This window comes from Dermacentor silvarum, chromosome 6 (genome assembly GCF_013339745.2).
Source record: "Dermacentor silvarum isolate Dsil-2018 chromosome 6, BIME_Dsil_1.4, whole genome shotgun sequence".
Lineage (NCBI taxonomy): Eukaryota > Metazoa > Arthropoda > Arachnida > Ixodida > Ixodidae > Dermacentor > Dermacentor silvarum.
The window spans coordinates 68,496,081-68,518,883 of record NC_051159.1 but is presented as its reverse complement, the minus strand read 5'-3'; the positions used below and the strand labels follow the sequence as shown (position 1 = coordinate 68,518,883).

General features: G+C 47.4%; 1 protein-coding gene across 1 annotated transcript in view; it reads left to right on the top strand.

Moving 5' to 3' along the window:
* Positions 1–22,803, top strand: part of LOC119455551 (homeotic protein antennapedia-like) — a 312,907-nt gene that overhangs the window by 173,859 nt on the left and 116,245 nt on the right. Inside the window, exon 6 of the mRNA XM_049668865.1 lies at positions 21,612–22,621. Coding sequence (XP_049524822.1) covers positions 21,901–22,621 — 721 coding nt within the window. The 5' untranslated portion in view covers positions 21,612–21,900. The remainder of the gene's footprint in view (positions 1–21,611; positions 22,622–22,803) is intronic.

Sequence of the window (22,803 nt, the reverse complement as noted above, 5' to 3'; positions counted from 1 at the left end):
ACAACCGAGTGTGAACCCGGAACGCACACTCTGTGATATGACATGAGCACAGGTAAAGGGGACGCCCAAGTGACGTGCACTCTCAGTTTTCTTTTATTGTTATCGTCATGCCGACCACATCGTGCGCTTTTAAAGCGCTCGACGTATCTGAGCTGAGACCATTGTTTCGTATTAGGATAATGCAGCAAGCGTTATTCGCTATATAGGAGTCTCAGTGTAATGAGGATGAAAGGGCTCAGTACCGGTCAAAACTTCATATTAGTATCACCTTTATTAGTCTCGCCATGGTGAAATTCGAAACGAATAGGCGGCTTCCCCCCTGTAAATTTTAATATGGGAAACCTACCTTGGGCGTGAGAGTTATGAGTCTACTTGACGCCGGCATTGGGGCTCTAAAGCTTGTCGGAAGCGGATTGCAGGCACCTTTGCTCCCAACACTCCGAGCTCACACGCTTTCTCTCCTGCTGTAAGCACTCTTCTAATGGAAATATACCTCTAACAAATATGCGGCTTGCGGCAGGAAACGCGCAGCGCTTGTCCACCCAACTATACTTTTCTGGTTATTCGCATGCGCCTGCCACCTGTGCAGATGGCTGCAGATCGTCGCTCAGTGACTGCGTATGCTGTGCGTGCAGGCGTAGGCGTGTCACGGGCACTTCGTCAAAATTGTTTTCGTATCGCTTCGCATATATATATATATATATATATATATATATATATATATATATATATATATGCGAAGCGATACGAAAACAATTTTGACGAAGTTATATATATATATATATCGCGCGCAAGAGACTGCACGATGGTGGTGGTTTGAGAAAGAGCGAGAACATGATCTGGAGGGCTTTATGTGGGCTCTTATATACAGATGGAAATATTTTGAGCGTATATAATTTCATTCCCACATTATGTTGCGTAAAAAAACAAAGGATGCACGCTGAGGGCAATTAAGATGCCGAACAAACACTTACCGATTCGATCGGTAGGAGAGCTAGCTCTTGTGGACCCGAATAACCTGGTAGCGTGGCCTCACTAATGATGGGCCAACTACGCCACCTTGGTCGATGTACTTCAGTTCACTGTACGGTATACCTGGCTGACGCACCCGCAGGCACGTTCTGTTTTCTTTCGTGACGCTATAAATTTGCACGTGATGTTCACTCTTCTCTCGCTCCTTTGTCCATGCATCTCGCTGACCACGTGGGTCGTCATCGAGACGACAGTGAGTCAATGCAGCCCTAATGGGTTTTTTGGTCCTGGCAGTTGCCATAACAGGCGCTGGAAACGGTGACACCCGTTTGATTCTAGCCACACTGCGACACCAAACTTTCGATGCACGTGTGTTCGAGCAGTTCGGCGCAATCTACATGTTCGCCGCCATGGCCGGGAAATGAGCTTGCCACCTTGTGATAGAATTTGATTTGCCCAGATTTGCGATTTCGTATCCTGTGATGCCCTTGAGCCTTCGTGTCGAAACTTCATATTACTGCGCCAAAGGGTGTTGGTTGCACCTATGGCTGTGAAGTGCAACCGGCTGCATTCGGTCAACATTGCTGCATCTACGAGGGTGCATGGCGATGTGGCCTTGTTGGTCGGTCATCATCTGCCAGCTACCCACGTATTTAAAAACGCGCACCCCATGATTTGTTGTTTGTTGCGGTGATCTTAAGAATTTTACTTAAGGTTTACGAGGTTTTAACATGTTTGATAGCCTTGGTATGTTTTTTTTTCTTCTACACTTCGGCGAGCATCGCCGAAATATGTCGTTTGCTTGCCGCATCCGCGCCCTTACTTAATTAATGCAATGCTGTCGCCTGCCGCTTTCTGATCACGTATCTCAATACTCATTACTTCTTGCCGTATGTGACAGGATGGCTCTGCTAAGGTGATAATGGCCGCTCGCTACAAGCATCGATGAACATTGCATGCGAAACGAAGGAAGTCCGGGATGGAACGCTGTGTCTTGTTCCCTTGCGATTTATGGACATTTTCTTACACCGCGAGACCACGAGTAACTGCTAGAAATTTCGGTCATCTTTCTTCCGTCATGAATAACACTACTTTTCTTAACTATCCTGCAGTGCGGACCTCCATGCAAACGATCCATTCAGGGTTGTGAAATCTGGAATGCACTGACATGAAACGCATAGGCTTTTTTATAGCCCGAGGTCTCTCAATGCTGGGTGGCGTGGCTTTGCGCGTTTCTAAACCGGAACACCAGATGCGAGCTCAACGCCGAGCAGTGTTGCGCAGCTGGTCGGGATTCAAAGGGTGTTTTTTTTTTTTTTATATATAGCAACTGCGTGGGTAGGCCGCAAATGTTGAAAGCCTGGCCGTGGAAAACTGTTTGCGAGGTTCACTGTTTCATGCAGAACTGCACATAAGAGGAAATCTTTTTGTCTAACTTCTTTGTTTCGGTTTCACTCAGCCGATTAAAAAGAGGCTTCTCTGCTGTCTTGTGCCGTGATAGGTGAGAAATCTGAAACGCTAAAGCGGCCTTGGCGCGCCGTGGAAACAGGTCATTTCGCAGTGTCCTTTTTCAACCGTGTAGCAGAGTTGTGTGTGGCTTTGCCACCTTAAACTTGCATATGCATGTGTACAGTTGTCGTTTTCTGACATAAAGGATTCATGCGGTGGCATTGCTGGCTGTTTTATCGGGTCGCAACAATGTTGAACGAATTCTTCGGCACTTACTGATATGGGAGCCGCCACGTAGTAGAAGGTGTTCATTAAAACCTTTGTGCTCACGGCGTTCAAATGAAGAAGAATTTCACCCTCATATACATACGTCGCTGCTGAGGTGAGCGACTTCTTTTTACGTACTTTTTTTACGCAGAACGTGCACCATTCAGCGGCTTGTTTCTTGCGATTTAGCTGAATGACATAACGCAAGCATTTCTGCTAATGACATAAGGGAAATAACCCCTCCTTAAGGCCACGTCATACACGTTCTGGAACAATAAACAACGTTAGACAATTAATGTTTCTATAGCAAACGTTTTGACAAGGGAACTTCACTTTTTCAGTTGTTGCTCTGATGTGGACAATTCCCCTTGCCGAAGCGTTGGCTCCCGAGACGTTCCTTGTTCAACCACCCTTAATCACTTCAAGCCTGCATCTTCCTGTGAACCTCTATTTTGTTTGGACATTCTAGAACGAGAATGAACTCCGCTATTGAAGTGCTCCGAGTGAGAAGACACCTTTTATTTATTGAAACCAGCGCAGTGCAGTCAGGCGTGACAATAGCTGGTCCGGGTGATAATTTTTAAGTTTTCCGGAATTTTTAAAAATCGCCTGTGTCAGATAGCATGGTACTTGTCTTTGAGCTGGATTATTCGAAGAGGCAGACATTTCTAGCACGAGAAATCTAAACACATATTTAACTAAGTAACAAAAATTCGGCTGTTTAACTTCCTAATTTATTACTTTGCGGCACATATTGCAATATACGAATTGTAGCCGGTGAGGTTTTCATACGTATACACTTGAAATACATCTGCAGGATGATGAAACACCAGTTTCGAGATATTCTTTTGCAAAGCTTGGGACGAATTACATGGGCCTACCAGTTGCTTTTGTGCTTCAGTGCATTAAAAATCGTTTTGTTGAAAAAGTAAGTGAACAACAGTGCATTTTTACGATGATCTTGATGGCGCATATCTGGAATACTGGTGTCATCCTTGAGATTCATTTCAAATGTGTACGTCTTGCAAACTCACCGTCGTAAATTGCAATGTGTGCCTTAAGGTAATAAAAAAAGCAAGTTAATCAGTGAATTTTTGTTCATTAGTTGAATATGTGTTTCGATTTGGTGTGCTAGTAATGTCTGTCTCTGTGAATAATCCAGATCAAGAACTGCAATTATGCTATCTGCAACAGGCGATTTTAAAAACTTCCGGAAAACTTAAAAATGGTCACCCAGTATATCGTACTTTTTGTCGAAGTTTGGCGCCCGCGAGAAATCCTGCGAGATTGTGCCGAGAAATGCTAACAGTTTGCTAATAGCATCTGGTAACTGTTTGCCTAAAGTTTGCCTAAAACATGCAGGGCGCCGAACTCGTTTCCAGAATATTTTATATTTTATTTTTTTAGAGTATAGGAATTGGGGGGGGGGGGGGGGGAGGGAGGGGGCATGGCACGTATTCTAAAAGAAGCTCCATGCACACGACGCAATAAAGCCACTAATATATATGTTAGTGTCCCTGCACTCTGCAGAGAAACTTGTGAATGTGTACCATAAATCCGGAATCGCTAGCTGTGGCTTTTTATGCTGATGAAACAGAAAGTATATTTCTTTTGTTATATTCTACAGGCATATATTGCATGCACTTGAATATACGACACAGCGTTTAGCCGGCTATCCTGTAGCCTGTTGTGGCTGAAGAAATGACGCAGACGTGATATATATAGTGTGTGTGTGAGAGAGAGAGAGACAGACAGACATGTATGTCTGTCATCACAATCCCGGGGTGTTTGTGATGAAGTAGGCGTACACCTTGCTCTGAAGATTGGGCACACCACCAACAGCAGCAGCATCGTGATCGCTCCGCGATAGACGACGCCGAAGTTATGTTTCAGAGCATGCTGTACGTCTTCTTCATCACAAGACAAATAAATTTATTGATGGTCCTGAGGAGCCCCGTTAGGGTACCTCCCTTTTCAAGGATACCCCGTAGCCGTCGCGGGCCGCACCCACGTCAGAAAGCAGCGCTTCACTTACATTATTCCCTTTTTCCAGTCTCTACCGAGTTTATAATAAGTTTCTTATAATACACAGAGTGACATTGATTCTTGAGCGTCTGTATGTGGTGCCTAGACATTCTCTGTAATGGGTCACCAAGAGACGCTTTCGAAACTTCTCTGTGACCTGAAGAATCCCGTCCAATCATCTCGTGCACTGTCGTCCCCATTTTTTTTCCTACCTTCAACCACAGTCAACAATAATTTAAGTTCCATTGAACAACGAACACTCATGACATCGCCAAAAAAGGAAATACCGCAATATTGGTTTGTCTGGCAGTCCAAGGAATTCTCAAAACTCTACGCCAGCACCGCTCACCACGAGTCTGTATACTATGAATATATATATATATATATATATATATATATATATATATATATATGAACGAGAGGAAAGGGAACTGAGGGGCCCGATTTTTATTAATCATATCATAAGAGAAGCCAACAAACAGTGACACCAAGGACAACACAGGGGAAATTACTTGTGAATTACTAAGTGAATTAAAGAAATGATAAATTAATGAAAATGAAAATGGATGAAACAAACACGTTGTCACTGGTTCATGGCTTCTTATGATATATATATAAAGTGGGTGAAACAGCAAGGTCTGTACACGGAGATTAAATCTGTATCTGGAGGCCCCATACTTTGTTCAGCGAATTTGTGGCACTAGGGAGTTCGTCAGGGGTGCGAGTGAAACTGAAGTGAACCCGACGAGGTGGGCAGTGGCGTTAGGGTGTGATCACGCGTCGTATATTTGCATATGCATTTGCACTGTATATATCACATGTTTGATTGGTTCTAGCTGTATAGCTTTTGCTTCAGTGCTTGATTATTCTGAAACTGACTGTACAGATGGTGTCGAACGCCGACATTGGGACTGAGATTTCTGTGTTCGAGATTGCCAGCTCCGCCAGTGACATGCTGGTACGTTGCGAGGCGACTGGTGGAGAAACGGTTTTTCTTGAAATAATAAAAAAAGCGTGACATCACCCAAATCGACAAGCTGCGAAAGTTTGCCTCATCTGTGACAGCTATAACACCGTTTATAAATATTTATTGCTCAAGAACGTGGCCTTATAATAAAAATGATGCAGGTCACCATCTTCCGCAGGCTTCATGTTGAATTACCGTATCGGCCTTACTGTCATGTTCTTATGCCAGTTCCCTCTGTTGCATATGCTTCTCTGTTCCCCACGAATGGTTGCTCGCAATTGTTCACGACGGATAATAGTTCGTAATGAACACCTGGTTATTTTTTTCCTAACGGCACATTTCGTTTTCCTTTCCTTTCATTCTTTGTAATTCCTTCGAACACCAGCGCTACGCCGTGATCACTGCGATCGGCCACAGGACGCGATGGGCAAACAGAACGAATGAAATGGATTATCATAAAGCACAATCTCAATTCAATTCACTTTTACGCGGATCTTGCTCGCGGATCCACTGTATCTTAATTCACTCAGATGTTTTTTTTTTAATGTTTGACTGTTACTAAAGGTTTCGATCTGAAAGTTTGTTAATATCGATCGCCGAAGGCTTTCTTTTTTTTCTCCTTCAAGTAAAACGAGAGAAATATTGTCTGTAGTTTTGTTGTTTCGGCAGCAACTTACGTTACTTTCCGCATGTGCCGCCTGGGCTAGTTTTTAACTATCTCAATGTCACTATAAGCTATGAACGTTCTCTCTTCGAGGCTCTCGAAGCTTTAATTTTTTTTTGACGCACTCGATTTTTAAGCTGCAAATGCATGCATAGCGAATCTAATATGATTCCTTGCATAAGGGAATACCTAGCTAATTTACTGCAAGCGCCGGATGACACACTCATTAAGTATACGTGTTTCCTTAGCAAGACACGGTTAGTGTTTCGTGCTCCAGCTGGTACGCAGCCTACAGTGTTGTACCGAGCTGACGCAATTGGGTACATCTCATGGCGTTTAGGTACCTTGACCGTAGTGTTTGCTCGCTTCATGCGATATGTCATAATCGTCCTAATGGATTAGCCTTTTGTTCTCTTTTGCACCCAGTTAAAATATCATTAATGTCGCAAGGCAGGAATACCCTGCGAAACAGTGTCTGCTCTCCGCAGGCTGCTCTTTGCTGTATATCGACTTTGTTAAACCTGGACCGCTGTTCACAAAGTTCATGCGGTTTATAGATATTCGCGCGATTAGGTGCCGTGGAGGGTGAGGTGAGAGCGCGACCGTTACAGTAAAGGCATTGTTATCAAATGTGACCTAATAAATGGTTCTTAAGAACGAGCATTGTGAATTGGACAGACGCGCTCTGTACGAGGTGTTCGCTTTACCGCCATTTCTGATTGAAGTAATAAAGATTTTCTTGCGTCACAGTTCTGTAGGCTGCATTTGTGTGACATCGCACTGTCTGAATGAATCGGTATAGTCGGAGCAAAAATAAATTGTTGTAGCTTCCTACGTTCCGACCATTCTGAAAGCGCATATAGTCGACTCGACTATTCTGAAAGCAGGCCTCGGGTCGTGTATTATTTTAGTGTTGGGCAGAACGATGTATCGCATGTGTGTATAAATATATCTACATAGATGTTTGTGTGTGTGTGTGTTTCATATTTTTACTGTTTTCGGCTTATCGGCGAAGATACCGACTGCAGCGTGCCACCATTAACATAATCGCAGTTCAGCATTTTGCTTGCAGAAAATTCAACGTTGGAAATATAGCACCATAGTCTCTGCAAGCACGTTTACTCTATTGTATATCGTGGTGTCTTCACTGCAAACAGTAGCAATAATTATGATTCTCGCTTTGTTCCCTATTAAATTAATTTTGGCAGTCTATGGATTATCAATCGAGTTCTTATACACTGTTTGGCCGACTTACTGACTTAGCCTTCAGGCGATATAAACTCTATGTACAGCCCTTAGGCAAAAGTCGCTGGCAGGTCAACTTCATATGGTTTATTGGGGCTCATATACTTCCGAATGACGATTCTGCAGAAAGATCATAGCCATTATTTGACAAACTGCTGCCAATTGGCAATCTGTAGACTTTACAACAAAACTAGACTGCACTTTAGACACTGTCTAAATGGGTTTATCTGACAGCTGCGGGGTTCTTAGCAAAGCATATATACTTGAGGTCACCTTTCGCTCAAAAGTTATAGCTTTTCGCACGCGGCCATCGACGTTAACTTGAGAGCCGTCGATTTGCACCGAGACTATCGCATACCGGCAAGACGGCATGGAAGAAAGACTACCGCCTCAAAAAACCTGTGTACGTACTTAGGACGAGCTATTCGAATTAAAGAAGGTCACTGGCAAACCGGCAACTCATCGTGGTTGGCAGCCGTTCGATTTATTCACGTCGCTCCACGATTACAGGTTAATCCGAAGCTGCCGAACCACAAAATACGAGTCGTATGGAAGTCGTGCCAAACGGCTGCTCAAAGGCAAGTATTAGCACTTGTTGTACTGCCTTATCTTTGCAAGGACAAGTTACGTGCGCTGGAGATTGTTTTGTACAGTGACAATGATTTCATTCCGGTAATATTGAAATTGAGGGCCTAATGTTCAAAATTATTAATTCACAAGAACAGTTTTTCACTATCCGCGACCTTCGCTACCTTTTTGTTCAATATCTGCCACGGCAAGACTTTTCTTCAGATGTTCGTGCGTGATCACGCTTTCATAACTTGTGCTAGGGGATCTTATTCAGAGTATCTTGAAATAATGGTGCATAAAAATCCGCTGCTGCTATAGTTTTGATCGTTAAATAAGTGATAGCTACAGCGCCTGCCAATGCAAACTTTTCGTGTGTGCGAATAAAATTTATGAACAAACTACGCGGATGATCAGTGTCCTTCGGTTGCAGCTGTCGATACGTGAAATGCACAAACTCACTCGCTTTTTTGTATACCCGTATTTTGAGCGAGTGTACAAGTATCTTTATTCGTGATTTTTTTTTTCGGTTGTTCAACACGTGGCACGAATCTAACAAGGATATCAAAAAGTATTGCGTCCTCGTTCTCCTTAGCACATAGCGCGGTTTGCTCAAAATGACTTATTGATGCAATAAATCTGGAGAACACCTGCTGCGAGATACCAAACTCATTTCTGTCGAACACAGTGTTGTGCCATTCGGCAGCAGAGTAATGTCACAGTGCTGAATTTACGCGCTTGGGAAAAAATCCCGAACACACTTTCACCACATGTTTTTGCGCGCCTTAGAAATGCTTAACATTTCAATACTAGGCGAGAGCTTTGCCAGTATCATCGACCGGAGTCAGCTTTTCATGTCTATAGCCAAGCCAAATGTCATAATGTGCGCTGCTCAGCGTCCGGCCTTCCCTCTCGCGTTGGGGTGGTTATGTCCTTATGTCCGACCATTCTCTACATTCTAGAAGAAATCCTAGTCCAAAATGTTTTACTCTTCTTTCTAAGTTTTAATTCGTCGTCATGCTCTGCTGAAATGTAGCAACACGTGTTATTGCTCACTTTTTTTCCTTAGCGCACAGCAAAATAATTTGGATAATGGAGCTTTACGTCCAGGAGCCCCAATGAGGCTATAAGGCATAGCGTTATGTGGGACTCAGGAATAACTTTGAACACGTTGGTTTCTACGTGAACACAATGTTCTTTACACAGGCGCTTTCGCACTTAGCCTTCACCGGAATGCAGCCGCTGAAGGTGTGAGTCAAACTGGCAGTCACGTGCTCAGTAGCAGGATTCCATTGCCGCTGAACCACTACGTCTTACACGCTTTGGTGCCATATGTGAGCCGTGAGGTAAACTCATTTCACGAATGCGCACATGTGGTTTGCTGGAGACCTCGTCATTCACGTTGGCGTTCGTGTTATAAAGTCATTCGAGTCCGTATAAACTCGCTTTATGCAGCGTATATACCATCATCAACATCACCATCATTATATAACACACGTGAGGATCCATTGGCTTAGTAACCAATTTCCTGTTAATTTTCTCAGCTTACTTCAAGCGAGAATGCTTTCTAGTCAACCCACGCATCGTTCTTATGAAACGTACCAGCCCGTGCACTCCGTACCCTCCATAGAGCTACGCCTTCGCATTCCGCGACGACAGCATGATGGTCCCCTCTGTATACAGTGAGGTACCATCGCAACGGCCCGTGAAATCTGGCTTCCTTTTGTTTGGCAGGTTGGCTTGTGTAACCACCGTGGCAGCGTTGTCTCGTTACGTATCTAATCAGTTGAGCTTATTGCGAGTAGTGCTCTTAAGTGGAAAAGCGAGTCGCGCGCTACGCCCCTCCCCGCAGGCGCGCTCATATACACGCAGCACGATATCTCGGCTTGTGGCGCGGCATCGCAATGCCTTCCTATTCATCGCATCGCGGCATACGCGATCAAGACACGTATAATGAACGCGCACTCCGCATGGATTTGCACGCAATGCACGCGCACAGCGGAATTATCCTCCACACCGACCGGTCCCATCCTGCAATCCGCTTCTTACGTAAGTGCGACCGTGAATAACTGACTCCCCATGTTGCAGGCCCCACTTGAGAACGAAGCCTTCAAACGTCCCCCTTTTGTAACTTTAGCACCGCTCGTGAAACTGTCAGCATTGAATACTTGGGACTTACTTTACAGGGGGAAAAATGGGTCATACTGCAGAGAGACAAAAGAAAAGCATGCTTCAGTTTCCTTTTTGTTTTACATTGACGTTGGCCGTGTTGTTACGTGTGATAATCATAGGCGATAAGCCTATAACACGTTAAATAAGAATTATTATCGGAGTTTTATCACAAGCACTCACATACGGCAGCAAAACATATGTGCAAGTTTATGGAACCGTAAAACAGCGTTACAGCACTGTAGGTACAAGGAACTGACAAGACTCAATAAAGGAATCCAAGTATGATGCATCAAGTACGAGGCTATCTTTCGAAGGCGTATCGCTACATCATAAGTAAACTTAGCCGTACAAGTAAGGTGTAGCATTACTGTACTTATTAAGTGCGTGTGCAGCAGGATCAGGATTCGGGCATTTGTTTATGAGTACGGCTTTCTGTATTCGTGATGCTTTCATTGGCGAACAATGATACGCCGTGATATCTCAAGCCGTTTAACGATGCAATCTCTCCACTTTGAGTTTCATTCTGGTTTAAGATTAGTGCATTACGTGGAATGTCGCCAAGTTTCTTGCGGAAAGTCTTTCAAGGGGAAAATGTCTAAGTAACCGCAAGGCTAACATTCGCACACGGAGGAGTGTGGTCTTAGAGGTGGTCTGCCTTGTTTTAATTTCTTATCTAAAGTCGGTATTGATAAGGCAATATGGTATTTCCTGGTTTATGCGCTGGATAAATGTTTTGCCGGAGCAGCTCTAACACGTGACTTCACGACACAAGGACGCTACACAGACGCAGCATGTTGTATCCTTGTGTGCGGTGTCCTCTCTTTGGGTCGCGTGTTAGCGCTGTTCTACGAAAATGTATTTGCGTACTGTATGACAACTTCAAACCATTGACGTATGACATAGTTGCACCTGCTCTTCAAGTCCAGCTTCGCTTTTTGTTACGTGTCCGAATATTTCTATTCAGGATCTTCATCTGGGACTTATAGCCTTCAAAACAGCTCGGATATATTTTCGATACGTAACTTTGCTGCGCGTATGATTATGCCTGCTGATATCGAAACACACAGAGACGCTGAATGTCCGTTGGTTTCATAAAACGAAAAACACAACAACACACATTGCACGATGGGTTGGTTTTAATCAATGATCACTGACAAAAGTAAACGCAATGTAATATGATTTACGCGCAGATATAAAATCGTAGAATGAGTATTTCAATGTAACGTCATGCACAAATTAGTACACGACGTTACAGCATCCCTACATTTTGCACCCTGCTCTGTAAGGTTTTCTCTCCTTTTTAAGCATTATTTTCAGCGCTCGATTTTTTTTTTGTATCAGCTGTTTAAATGGGTCAGTTTGAGCGGCAGTCGTCAGCCATGTCTGCGACAGCACAAGGCACAATGCGCGAGCCACAAACTGCCTGTGAAGTCATGTGTAAACCAGGCTTTGTCGTATCGCAGTCCTGTAGAACCTTTTTGGTCGTATCAAGCTTCGTATTCATGAAACAAGCGTCGTTATCATTGTTTTAGAAGTTAATTAAGATATCTATTAATTTCTTTAGCCGTAAGAGGGTACTACGGCAGTGAAATTTTGGGATATTTACGGTGGCTGGCCCCAGCTGCCCTCACAAAATTTAGGCACTTCTCTCTAAATTTAAGCAAACTTGGGGTCCACTGTATTAAGCGCGGGTGAATTTACCGATCGGTAAACTTTTTCGGGAAAGTGATAGCAAGTAGCCGTAAACTACGTCGTCGATTGACAAGCGAGTGGAAACGTGATCTTCGAGTTCCACCGTCGACGTGTTCATTGTTGTGGCTAAAACCACGCGCGTTAGAGACGCTTCTCACGTCATACACAAATATACCTCGTCGGAGCAAATGCTCAACCACGTTTCCCGCGTCAGGTGATTCCTTGCCCGGAACTCACGTCGCTTGCCAAATGGCCCGCAAGCCGACGTCCCCTTGCGATGCAGACATCTCAATCCGCAGGTGAGAAGAGACTCGACCCAGCGGACAGATATGTGCCTTCCAAAGAAGCGTCGGAGTGGAGCCTCGCAGTGGCTTCCAGTCTCCCCCGCTGCCTCCCCCGCCTCCTCCTTTTCAGAGTGCCCACGCAGGAGCGGACCATCGGGCGCCTGTCCGGATGGGCACAGCGAAACAAATGGTTCTCGTCCGGTGCACTAATGACGATGTCAGGTCGCTCCCCAAGTGGCGCATGCGCGTGGGGAGTAGGGGCTAGCGTAGCTTACCGTGCGACCTGTGGTGTGCGTGTGACCTGTTGCATCTTGTGTACGGTAGCGAGGAGAATGTAGAGAGGGTGAGGCCGGACCGTTGAGAAAGAAAAAAAGAAAGAAAGAAAGGCGTACGCTCGCACTCGGGAAGCGTGATGAAGCGATGGGGCCCCCGCCTGTTTTCCCAACCCAGGGAGGGTGAAATTCTTCCGCTTTTGAGCAGTTCTGAGAAGTCCGTTGCGTGTGTCTGACCTAACGCGCCGTTTCTCCGGAGACAGTCGGCACCGGCCGTGGGCTCCTCTATCGGGCCTCCCTTCCACCGAGTGGGCGAACCGATGTGCCGAAGTGTTCCGTTTCATCGTAAGGGAAGAGGAATTTGGAAAAAAGAAAGAAAAGAACATGAAAAAATTTTAAAACATTACGCGTTTTCACTTTTGTTTTGATCTTATCAAAATTTGTCATTTGTCTTTATTTTCTTTTTTTATATACATATACACTTGAAATTTATCTTTATAACCCCGTCCTATTCTTGGTCAATCCCCTGTAGCGGGCAGGAGCCACGTATAGACGCAAACCAACCAATGATTCCGATTCTTCGGCCTGTTTTTAGCTCAACGTGACTCCTATGCTTTCGTCTTCAGCTAAGCCTGCGCGTGCACCGCCACTAACTCCTGCCACGTGTGCTTACCCTTTAGACAAAGACCGCGCCGTTTACAGAAGCATTGAACCATTATCGTCGCTTCCCAGCGTCCTATATAGACGAGAGCTGGTTGCTCTTTGGGTCGCTAGAGAAAAAGCAGGACAGGTACTGTTCGGTCGCTTAAGGTAAGCCCGCTGAGGCGCATAGTCAACCATTTCGTATCTAATTTTGCTCAAACTTGGCAGGCAAAAACGAAGTTGAAATCGCTCTGTATCGAACTTCGCACGCAGACTTATAATTTGAGGGACATTTTAAGAGGTGGTACAGCAACGCATACATCCCAAAAAGATTTATAAATTATAAAGAAGAAAAAAAAAAAAGACAATGTTTCGTGTTGTGCAACGTTTAACATGCGTCGGTACGAACCTGTTTCACTGGCAGCTTCACGATGGCTATAAATCGTTTCGGCGTAACCATCCGTTTAAAGCTGTCGACCAGGGCCTATTTTAAAGCCGCGAACATATCGTTGTAGGCGCTTGCTCGCGTGTTCGAGCCTGCCACAAGTGTTCACGCTGCGCGCGTCGGCTGAAGAGGCTGACCTCTGAGTTCCGACCTACTTGTAGTTAAATCATGGTGCTTGTTTTACAACGGCGCGCTCCGATCTGCGCGTGCGTTGTGCAGAACATTTTGCGTTATTGTTACGACCCGTTGGCTACAGGTGAAGCAGATCGAGAGGACAGCGGGAGGAGGAGATGATCTATCCAGGATGTGTGTAATTTGGCGACCCGTTCTTCTTATAGCTTCAGCAGTTTTGTTAACCAGTTCATTCGAAGCTAACTTACAAGAATACCAAGTTAAACTTTCTACGATTCTTTTGGTGCGTAGAGTCATGGTTATCTTTCTTGCGCTATCTTCGTATAGTGCCATTTCGATCAGCCGTTAAGCACGGAGAAGCATTAACGATAAGGGTCCAGTCGTCCAGCGGCAGCAGGTTTTGAAAAGTGGATGGTTGGTTGGGTGATCCATATCGCCATATTTCACAGCTCGCGGAACCGTAGAAAACAAACAAGCCAGTGAGGCCGGCGGCAGCGATCGTGGAGCACTCAGACGATCAGATTGCAGTGATAAAGGGAATTGCAGGCTTTGAAAACTGGTTGATGATCCATGTTATTATAATTCGCAGCGCAGAGAAGCGGGGGATGCATTGAAGCATTGAGAAAATAGCAGTGGTCGCGGTGCACATAAATGTTAACACTGAAGGCATTACAAAAGTCGCGACTATATATGTTCAGGGTGTTCATTTTTAAGTTTTACGGAATTTTTAGAAATCGCCTGTGGCAGGTAGCATAATTGTTATCATTGAGTTGGGTTATTCGATGAGGCAGACATTAGTAGCACGAGCAATCGAAACACATAATTAACAAATATTACTAATTAACTTCTTAGTTAAATACTTTACGACACATATTGCAATTTACGAATTGTAACCGGTGAGCTTCTCAGGCGTATCCACTTGGAATTAATTTTCAGAATGACACCAATTTGGAGATATGTGCCTTCAAACTCGCCTTAAAAATGCACTGTTGTTCCACTTACTTTTTTACCAAAATGCTGTTTTATACATTGAAGCACAAAAGTAACTAGAACGCCCATGCATTTCGTCCCACACTTTGGGAACTGGTGTTATCCTGGAAATTCATTTCAAGTGGATGCGTCTTACCGGCTCACTCACCGGCTACAATTCGTAAACTGCAATATGTGTCGTAAAGTAAGTACCTATTAATTTCATTAGTCAATTTTTGTTATTTAGTTGAATATGAGTTTCGATTTCTCGTGCTACTAATGTCCGCCTCTTCGAATGACCCAGCTCAACGATCACAATTATGCTACCTGCCACAAGCGATTTAAAAAAAATCCATAAAACTAAAAAATGAACACCCTGTAAATATAGCAAATGGGAGATCTTGCAGCATACTTTCCATGACTCTCTCAAATAAAGGACTTCTCGATTATACAACGCGGAGGTACTGGTGCGCACACTTACGTATTGCAGGTTAGTGTTGCGGCGTAAACTGCCCAACACTGTGCCTTGACCTCACCGATTTTCTCACAAAGGGCTCTCACAGACTCCCTCGCAGCGAGTCAAAGCTGTACAAAATGTCCATTGAGGTCCTTTCTTTCTCTTGACCTTTGACGGAGAGCTCAATTGCCACGATAGAACGACTGAGGCGAAGTTCATAGGCATCTATGAGTCACCGCCCTCCGGCAACCGTTTTTACCCAAGCGTGACTTGGGTAGCGAATGAATGGCTGCCGATTGTGAGAGCGTGGTATACGCGGTCACGAAAGGTTTTCTTACAAGGCGGCTGTATCGCAGGCGGCTGTATCGGTCGCTCGAATGAAGCGACAGCGCGCATCTTTTTCTGAACATCGACCACAAGCACCCGGGTATCCGCGCACGCCGCGAACTGCGCAGAAGCGCAGACGCCCTGGCAAAGCCCCACCCGCAAGAGAAGCGACGTTGTCTCTTTTAGAAGCGCACGACCTCGATCTTTCTCGCTGTCCTTTCTGCCGGGTTCCGTTGAAAGACGCCCGGAGAGCCCGAAAAACATGTCGAACTGCTTGCTGACACCCGTCCCACGCTGTAGCTGGAAACAACGCCCTTTTACTATTCCTTCTTCTTCTTATATTTCTTCTTCTTATATTTCTTCTTCTTATTCTCCTTCGACTTCTTCCTCGCTACTTGCTGTCCGGAACCGTCCGGTTGGGCTACGTACGCCTTGATACCGGCGAGTTCTCGTTCTTGTTCGGGACCATTTTGAACAATGGGCAATTCGAAAAACAGTTACAACTGGTTTCTACATGGAAGGACTTCGATGCAGGTTGAACAAACGAGAACCGTTAGTGGTTGGCTATTTAAGCAACGGAAAGCGGGAAAAAGAAAAAAAAAAGAAAGTAAAGAAGAAGCGGGGAAGAGGAGAGACGAAGTCTAGATGGCAGCTCCGTGTTCACCGGAGAACGCAATAAAGTACTCGTAGGTAGCAACTTCTAGTCATTGTATTGCGGTTTTTCTCGCCCTATTTTCGGAAACATTCCTGCCGAACGCCATCTTAAAACATGAAACGCGGTATAGAAGAAGGCAACGTGTTGTCATGACATTGTAATTGTAGTGCCGTCCTGCATGAACGGCGGAGCAAAGCGTCAATAACCACTTTCATATTACGCGGCTGTGTCCATTTGAACTGTTTCACAACAATATAGGGACTGTACTATACACGACAGCTAAATTTGCTTCACCGCGATCTGCGTCACGTTGGACACGCTCAACTTCCGCTCGCCTCAGATGCCGGTTCGCAACGCCACATCTTAGCTGTTGCTTTTCTCTCTCGCCTTTCTCGTTGTAATTGCGGCAGCCCACTTTCATATAGTCGCTGCCTTCGGAAGCGGTCTCCTTAACACCCCGCAGTGGCTTGACTTAATTGGCCTTATCAGTCGAGTTGCCGGGTGCGTTGCCGTTCCTCAGGGAGACGGGTGCTACAGGAGCCACTTGCGTCGTTTATGGGAGTCGCGTGGAAGCAGGCCTCGTAGGCATCGCCGTTCGCTGCCTTGACACCGAGAGAGGCGGGCGGCAAGATACAAAACCGCAAACGTTGGAAGCAAGAGAAGCAGCGGGCAAGGAATGGTGGCGCCGGCGCCATCTGCCTTGCAACCGCTCAGCGGGTGGACAGGGGCAGCTGACGTGACGCGTATGCTGTACTTCGCCTGCACCACGGCGTTGGGGGTTCAGCAAAAAAATAAAAAAAACAGAAAGAAAGAAAGCTGTCCAGCTCGAACGAGACCTGAATACACGAAGAAGGACGAACGTGGATTGTATAGGAGGTGTATTGACGCCGGAGCGTATGAAAGGACCTCAGCGCGCATCCGTAATTTAGTGCACACGCACGAGCGACGTTGGGAGAACGTGTTGCTGGCCTAGTTCATGTGTGACTGCTGTTTGGATACTTGCGAAAGCAGCCACGAACAAACACGAAGCAAGACAAACGAGAACAAGCGCGCGTCCTTGTTGTGCTGTGGCATGCGCTCGTCTCAGTGGCGCTTACGAGCTTCCAAGGAGATGTCTTAGCGACGTAAATTGTTGGGCAAGGCGGTACACATAATTGGGGGCGAACCGCGTCGACCCTTCGAGGCCACGTCTTAAAGGTCATTCGACGACACATTGTCAACATGCGAGAACGTATAGTGTCCGAACTTGTCTTTACAGTGTTGAAAGTACTTGCCGAGTTTCCACTATACTCCATTTTCATCGAGTTACAGTTGGATCAGTGCGTACAATGATGCTTATACTTTAACGCTGCAGTGCAGTCTTGGCCCGTGGCAAACCATCTTCGTCGTTTCCGCGACAGGTTAAGTGGATGGCGTCAGTTTTGTGCCGGTATGCTGTTGAAAGCACGTAATAATCCGCCGTGCACACGGGAGCCAGAGTTGCCAAGGATACAAAATGTAAAGAAAAACGCATATGGTATATTGAGACATTGTACGGAGCAACGCAGTTGACAGAGCCTGCTGCCTATAGCTGCACCAGAAAATTATAACGGCCTGAAAAAACAACAATGGTGCTAAAAAGCCAAAATAATTTTGTCAAGAAAACAAACAATAACAACAAGAAAAATAGAAAATAAATGAAATTGCAGTTTCGCCCGAAAGGCGAAGCATCAATTGCGATAGCAAATTAGTAGAGAGCTATTCGGAGCAGGGATAGTAGTTTTATCAGCTGTATAAACTTGGACATGCACCAGCACCAGCAACGTGCAGAACTGTTGTCGACGCCGTCGCCGTTTTGCCCGCGTTCTCACCGAACGCGCGTGGCGTTGGTGACTGTTTCCAGGGCCTCTGGGGGCGGCTCGGAGGTTTTCGACGAGATCAGAACGGGAAACTCATCGAGCAGCGTCGGAAGTCTTTACTACCTTCTCGCCTCGCAACATTTTTATATAAATACGCATTTGGTGCCGCAGCTAAACGTCGCCTCCCCTCCCTCCTTCTCTCCCTCCCGTCCCTCCATGGCCTTTAGCGCGAGGGAAGAAGTCGCGTTTGCTGTATATATATGGTGATTGTATGGCCGCTGGATTAAAAAAAAAAAAGGACCTTTTTTTATCCAGCGGCCGTGGTGATTGTAAAGGAGGAAAGAGACGCTTAATTCTGCAGCCCTTCAGGGAGCACGGCGCAGAACGCGCGTTTGTTCTCCGCCGTGCGTTCGCTCCCCGTGAAAGCGCGCGTCCCTCGCCCCGTTTCACTCGCACATACAGCGTCCGGCGCGCGGCGACGATTTCATCGCCGTTGACGTCATACGGAACCTCACGGCGACGGCGACGGCAGAAATTCTGCCGTCGCCGTCGACGCAAGAAAAGAACAGCATTACCGGCGTACGTAACCCGTCCAGTCACCGGTCAATATTCGCTGCTTTTATTATTGCGATAGCAATTATATGGACACTCAAAAGCAGATTTCTGCCGTCGGCGTCGCCGTCGCCGTGAGGTTCCGTATGACGTCAATGGAGATGAAATCGTCGCCGATGATGATAAGTGGTTCTTGAGGGAAAGGGAAAGGTTGGCGCTATCTTCTGCAGCCCTTGAGGGAGCACGGCTCAGTAGTAGTAAGTGGTTCTTGAGGGAAAGGGAAAGGTTGGCGCTATCTTCTGCAGCCCTTGAGGGAGCACGGCTCAGCGCCAATCACGGCTCAGATGATAAGTGGTTCTTGAGGGAAAGGGAAAGGTTCGCGCTATCTTCTGCAGCCCTTGAGGGAGCACGGCTCAGCGCCAATCACGGCTCAGCGCCGAACGCTGTATGTGCGAGTGAAAGGGCGCGAGGGGCGCGCGCTTTCACGGGGAGTGAACGCACGGCTGAGAACAAACGCGCGTTCTGCGCCGTGCTCGCTTAAGGACTGCAGAAGTAGGAGGCTCTTTCCTCCTTTACAATCACCATATATGTAGAGCAAACGCGCCTTCTTCCGACGCGCGAGAGGCCGTGGGGGAGGGAAGGGAGGCGACGTTTAGCTGCGGCACCAAGTGCCTATTTATATCAGAGGCTCCGGCAACAGTCACCAACGCTGCACGCATTTTGAGCGAACGCGGGCAAAACGCCGACGGCGTCGACAACAGTTCTGCGTGTTGCCGGTGCTGCTGCATGTCCAAGTTTATACAGCTGATAAAGCTACTATCATTACTCCGTATAGCTCTCTACAAATTTGCTATCGCAATTGATGCTTCGCCTTTCAGGTGAAACTGCGACAACTTTTATCTCTGTTGCCGAGTTAATTTAGCCGTGGTTGTTCCAGCTCTAACTCATCTCTGCAGTCTGCTAATGACTTTAAGGACTAATGTCGTAATGACGAGTTTTTCATAGAGTAACAGGGTGCGGTACTTAGGCATCCCGCTTTCAAATGTTCCTCCCCCCCCCCCCCCCCCCAGCAGCAAATCAAAGGAAGTAATGGCATATTGAGGTGACGCTATAGCTATTCTTTTTCACTCTCTTTCTTATGCATACAGAAATCATGAATTTATAGACGCTGCGTACAGACAAGCGAAGATGCACTGCGTGATTGTTTTACTCTTTCACCTGGATCTGACTGAAGTTCGGCCTCTACATTTATATACGTGCAATTGTTTCCCATCGCGTTCAGCTGCAGCTGGGTCAGGCGTTTCGGGAAGCTTCGCCAGTTCCATCAAGCAAGCGCTCAAGCTCATTCAAGCAATGGTAAACAGCGACGTACCATGCAGTTGTCCCTATGGCAAGATTATGCCATCGAATATTACTCGGCATGGGACGACCCGCACTCACGTTTGACGTATAGACGCTCTGGCGATCGCATTATATGGTATTGCACGTATGCTAGGTGCTCAAGATAATCGACTTATAACGATGCCTTGAGCAGATGACGACAGCTGATGATGGAAGACGAGGACGGTAAGGGCATTTACTTACCAGCCGGTATAGGAATAGGAAAATAGTGAATTCACTTTCTCTTAAAATGGTGTCTACGGTGTGATTATCTTCATAGATGCAGCGTGATCGTCGTTTTCTTATAAATAGTTGTATACGTTAAATAACTGCACGCGCTCGCAGACACACACTCGCGCACACACGCACACGCACGCACCCTGAAACTTTATATATATATGCTTATATTTCGCTTTCCTCACCATTATACAAGTTGTATGCCTGCTCCCTCTTCATGCCAGCATGCCGCAAATATAAAGCTGTGTGATAAATCTAATAGATTACTGCAATACATTATTTAATATTGTTTAATGGATAGCCTTCTTGACAACAAAACCGTAGTTCAACATTCAGGACACTGACGCGATATTTGTATAATTAATTATCCGTTCCGAGATGCGCGACATTCGTCGTGTATTGAAACGCGCCCGAGTGACTCCAATCTTTAACCCCATCAGACGACGGCTGTCGCAACTTTCCTTGTTCGCGAGTTCGCAAGGCAGTAAAACCGCCGCCCGCTCAGCGACAAGAGCCGCTGTTTGTTTTTACGGCTTGGTCTCAAGCCAGGCGTTCTCTCCTTTCTTTATCGACTCGTCTTCCTTCAGCGATTCCAGCTGTCTCTCTTCTTCCTTACTTCTTCGACCTTCTCCACCACGCGAGACTCACCGTGCGTGGTGCCTTCCTATAGAGACACGGCACTTCGGCACTCCGGGCAGGTCGCGTTGTTCGCAATTGCCGCGCACTCAAGCTTTCCGAAACATGTGAGGACAGCGGATATCTCCGGGGTACTTTACGTGTTACTTATTCGGTACGATATCATCGAGCAGTATCAGTGCGCTGCAGACTGTTCGGCACGAATTATTCGTCGTGAACGGGACGAACGAGTTCGCTTTTTATCGGCTTGAAGAAGGAAATATAGCGCTATCTTTACTTTGTTTATGACACTGGTGTGTCACGTACGCCTGTATAGCGATTCGCTCCGCAGTGCGGAAGGAACGAGTTAGTTCATTTGTCGCCAGCGCTTCTGTTCTGGATGTGATGCTTCGAAAAACGTGACCATGAGAGAAAGGAAGTATCCAACAGAAAGCTCAAATGAACGGCTTCAGGCAAGTACAGACCAATGACACTATGCGGATGTACGGATGTCAGTTTCTCAATAGGTGCGTTGCGAGAGTGTTGCTCTAACAATGCGTGCGATTTAGACTGCGCGGAACTTTTTATAAAGTTTCACCATTACCACTACGATATAGCCGCGTGTCACATTGGCGCTCCTAAAACATGAACCGACTCGAGTTTCCTGCCATGCTGCACTTGCCGTGCGTATAGAGATGCACGTTCGGCTCTACCGATACCGATCTTTGTTCGCCGCCGAGGCTATACGCGCGACGTGACAGCCTCGTCGTTCTGTTGTGTGCGCAGGCTTGGATGCTAGCGGCGCAGCCCCGCAGCCGGAAGCAGCAGCAGTGCGAGCGGCGGGCCTGAGCGCCGTTCGGCCCGCCACAAGCAAGAAGCGGAGAAACAGCGAGGGAGACCTCATCGCCGGGTCGCGCCCTGCCTCCTCGCGCGTGTCCGTGCCCGTGTTGAGAAGAGGAGCGCGCCGGACCCGGTGGCCACAGTGGCCGGCCTCGCGCTGGAGGCGGCCGAGGCGTTCGCGCTGGAGCCGCAGCCCCCCCAGACAGCCACCAAGATCGGCGACCTGGACCTGGCCATGAGCTCGTACTTCGCCAACTCGTACCTGCCCGACATGCGGCCGGCAGCGGGCGGCGTGGTCGTCGGCAACGGCGGCGACCACTACGGACCCCCGCCGCCGCCGCCGCAGCAGCAGCAGCCGCAGCCCAACGGCGACCACTGCGACCAGCGGCAGCAGCAGTACTTGCAGCAGCACTCGTACGGGGGCTCGCCCCAGGGCTACCCGCGGTTCCCGCCGTACGATAGGCTGGAGATCCGCGCCATCAACAGCGCCCCGAACTCTCCCAGCCCACCGGGCGGCTACTACGGTAACCACTGCGGCGTGCCCCCGCCGCCGCCGACGCCGCACCAGCAGCAGCAGCAGCAGCCGCCGCAGAGCATGACGCACCCGAGCGCGTACGTGCCCGCCGCGGCGTCCGTGGACGGCGGCCAGAACTGTCGCGGGTCGCCCAGCGAGGCGCCCGTGCCGCCGGCCATGGCGCAGTACCCGAGCTGCAAGATGCAGGGGGGTCCCCTGGGCGCGGGCGACCTGCCGGCCCGGGCGGCCTCGGAGTGCGTCCCGCCGCAGACGCCCGTCATGCACCAGGCGGCGTGCGGCAGTCCGCCCGGCGTCCACCACTCGCCGCCGCAGCAACAGCTCTACTCGCCCAGTCACGGCGGCATGCCCCCCAACGGCCAGCCCACGCACAACTCGGGGGCCATGCCCAGCCCTCTCTACCCCTGGATGCGGAGCCAGTTCGGTGAGCGCACTTCCTTCTCTTCACGCCCAAGTCGGCTCGCACTAATTGCTGCGTTGCACAAGGGAATCCTCCTTTAGGTTTTGTTGGCGGAATAATAAATGCATACCCATTGCCACGATCACTGCGGCGATGCTTTGCTTTTGAGCACGTGCCTAGGAAGTGGGCAGTGTCGCGGTTGTGTA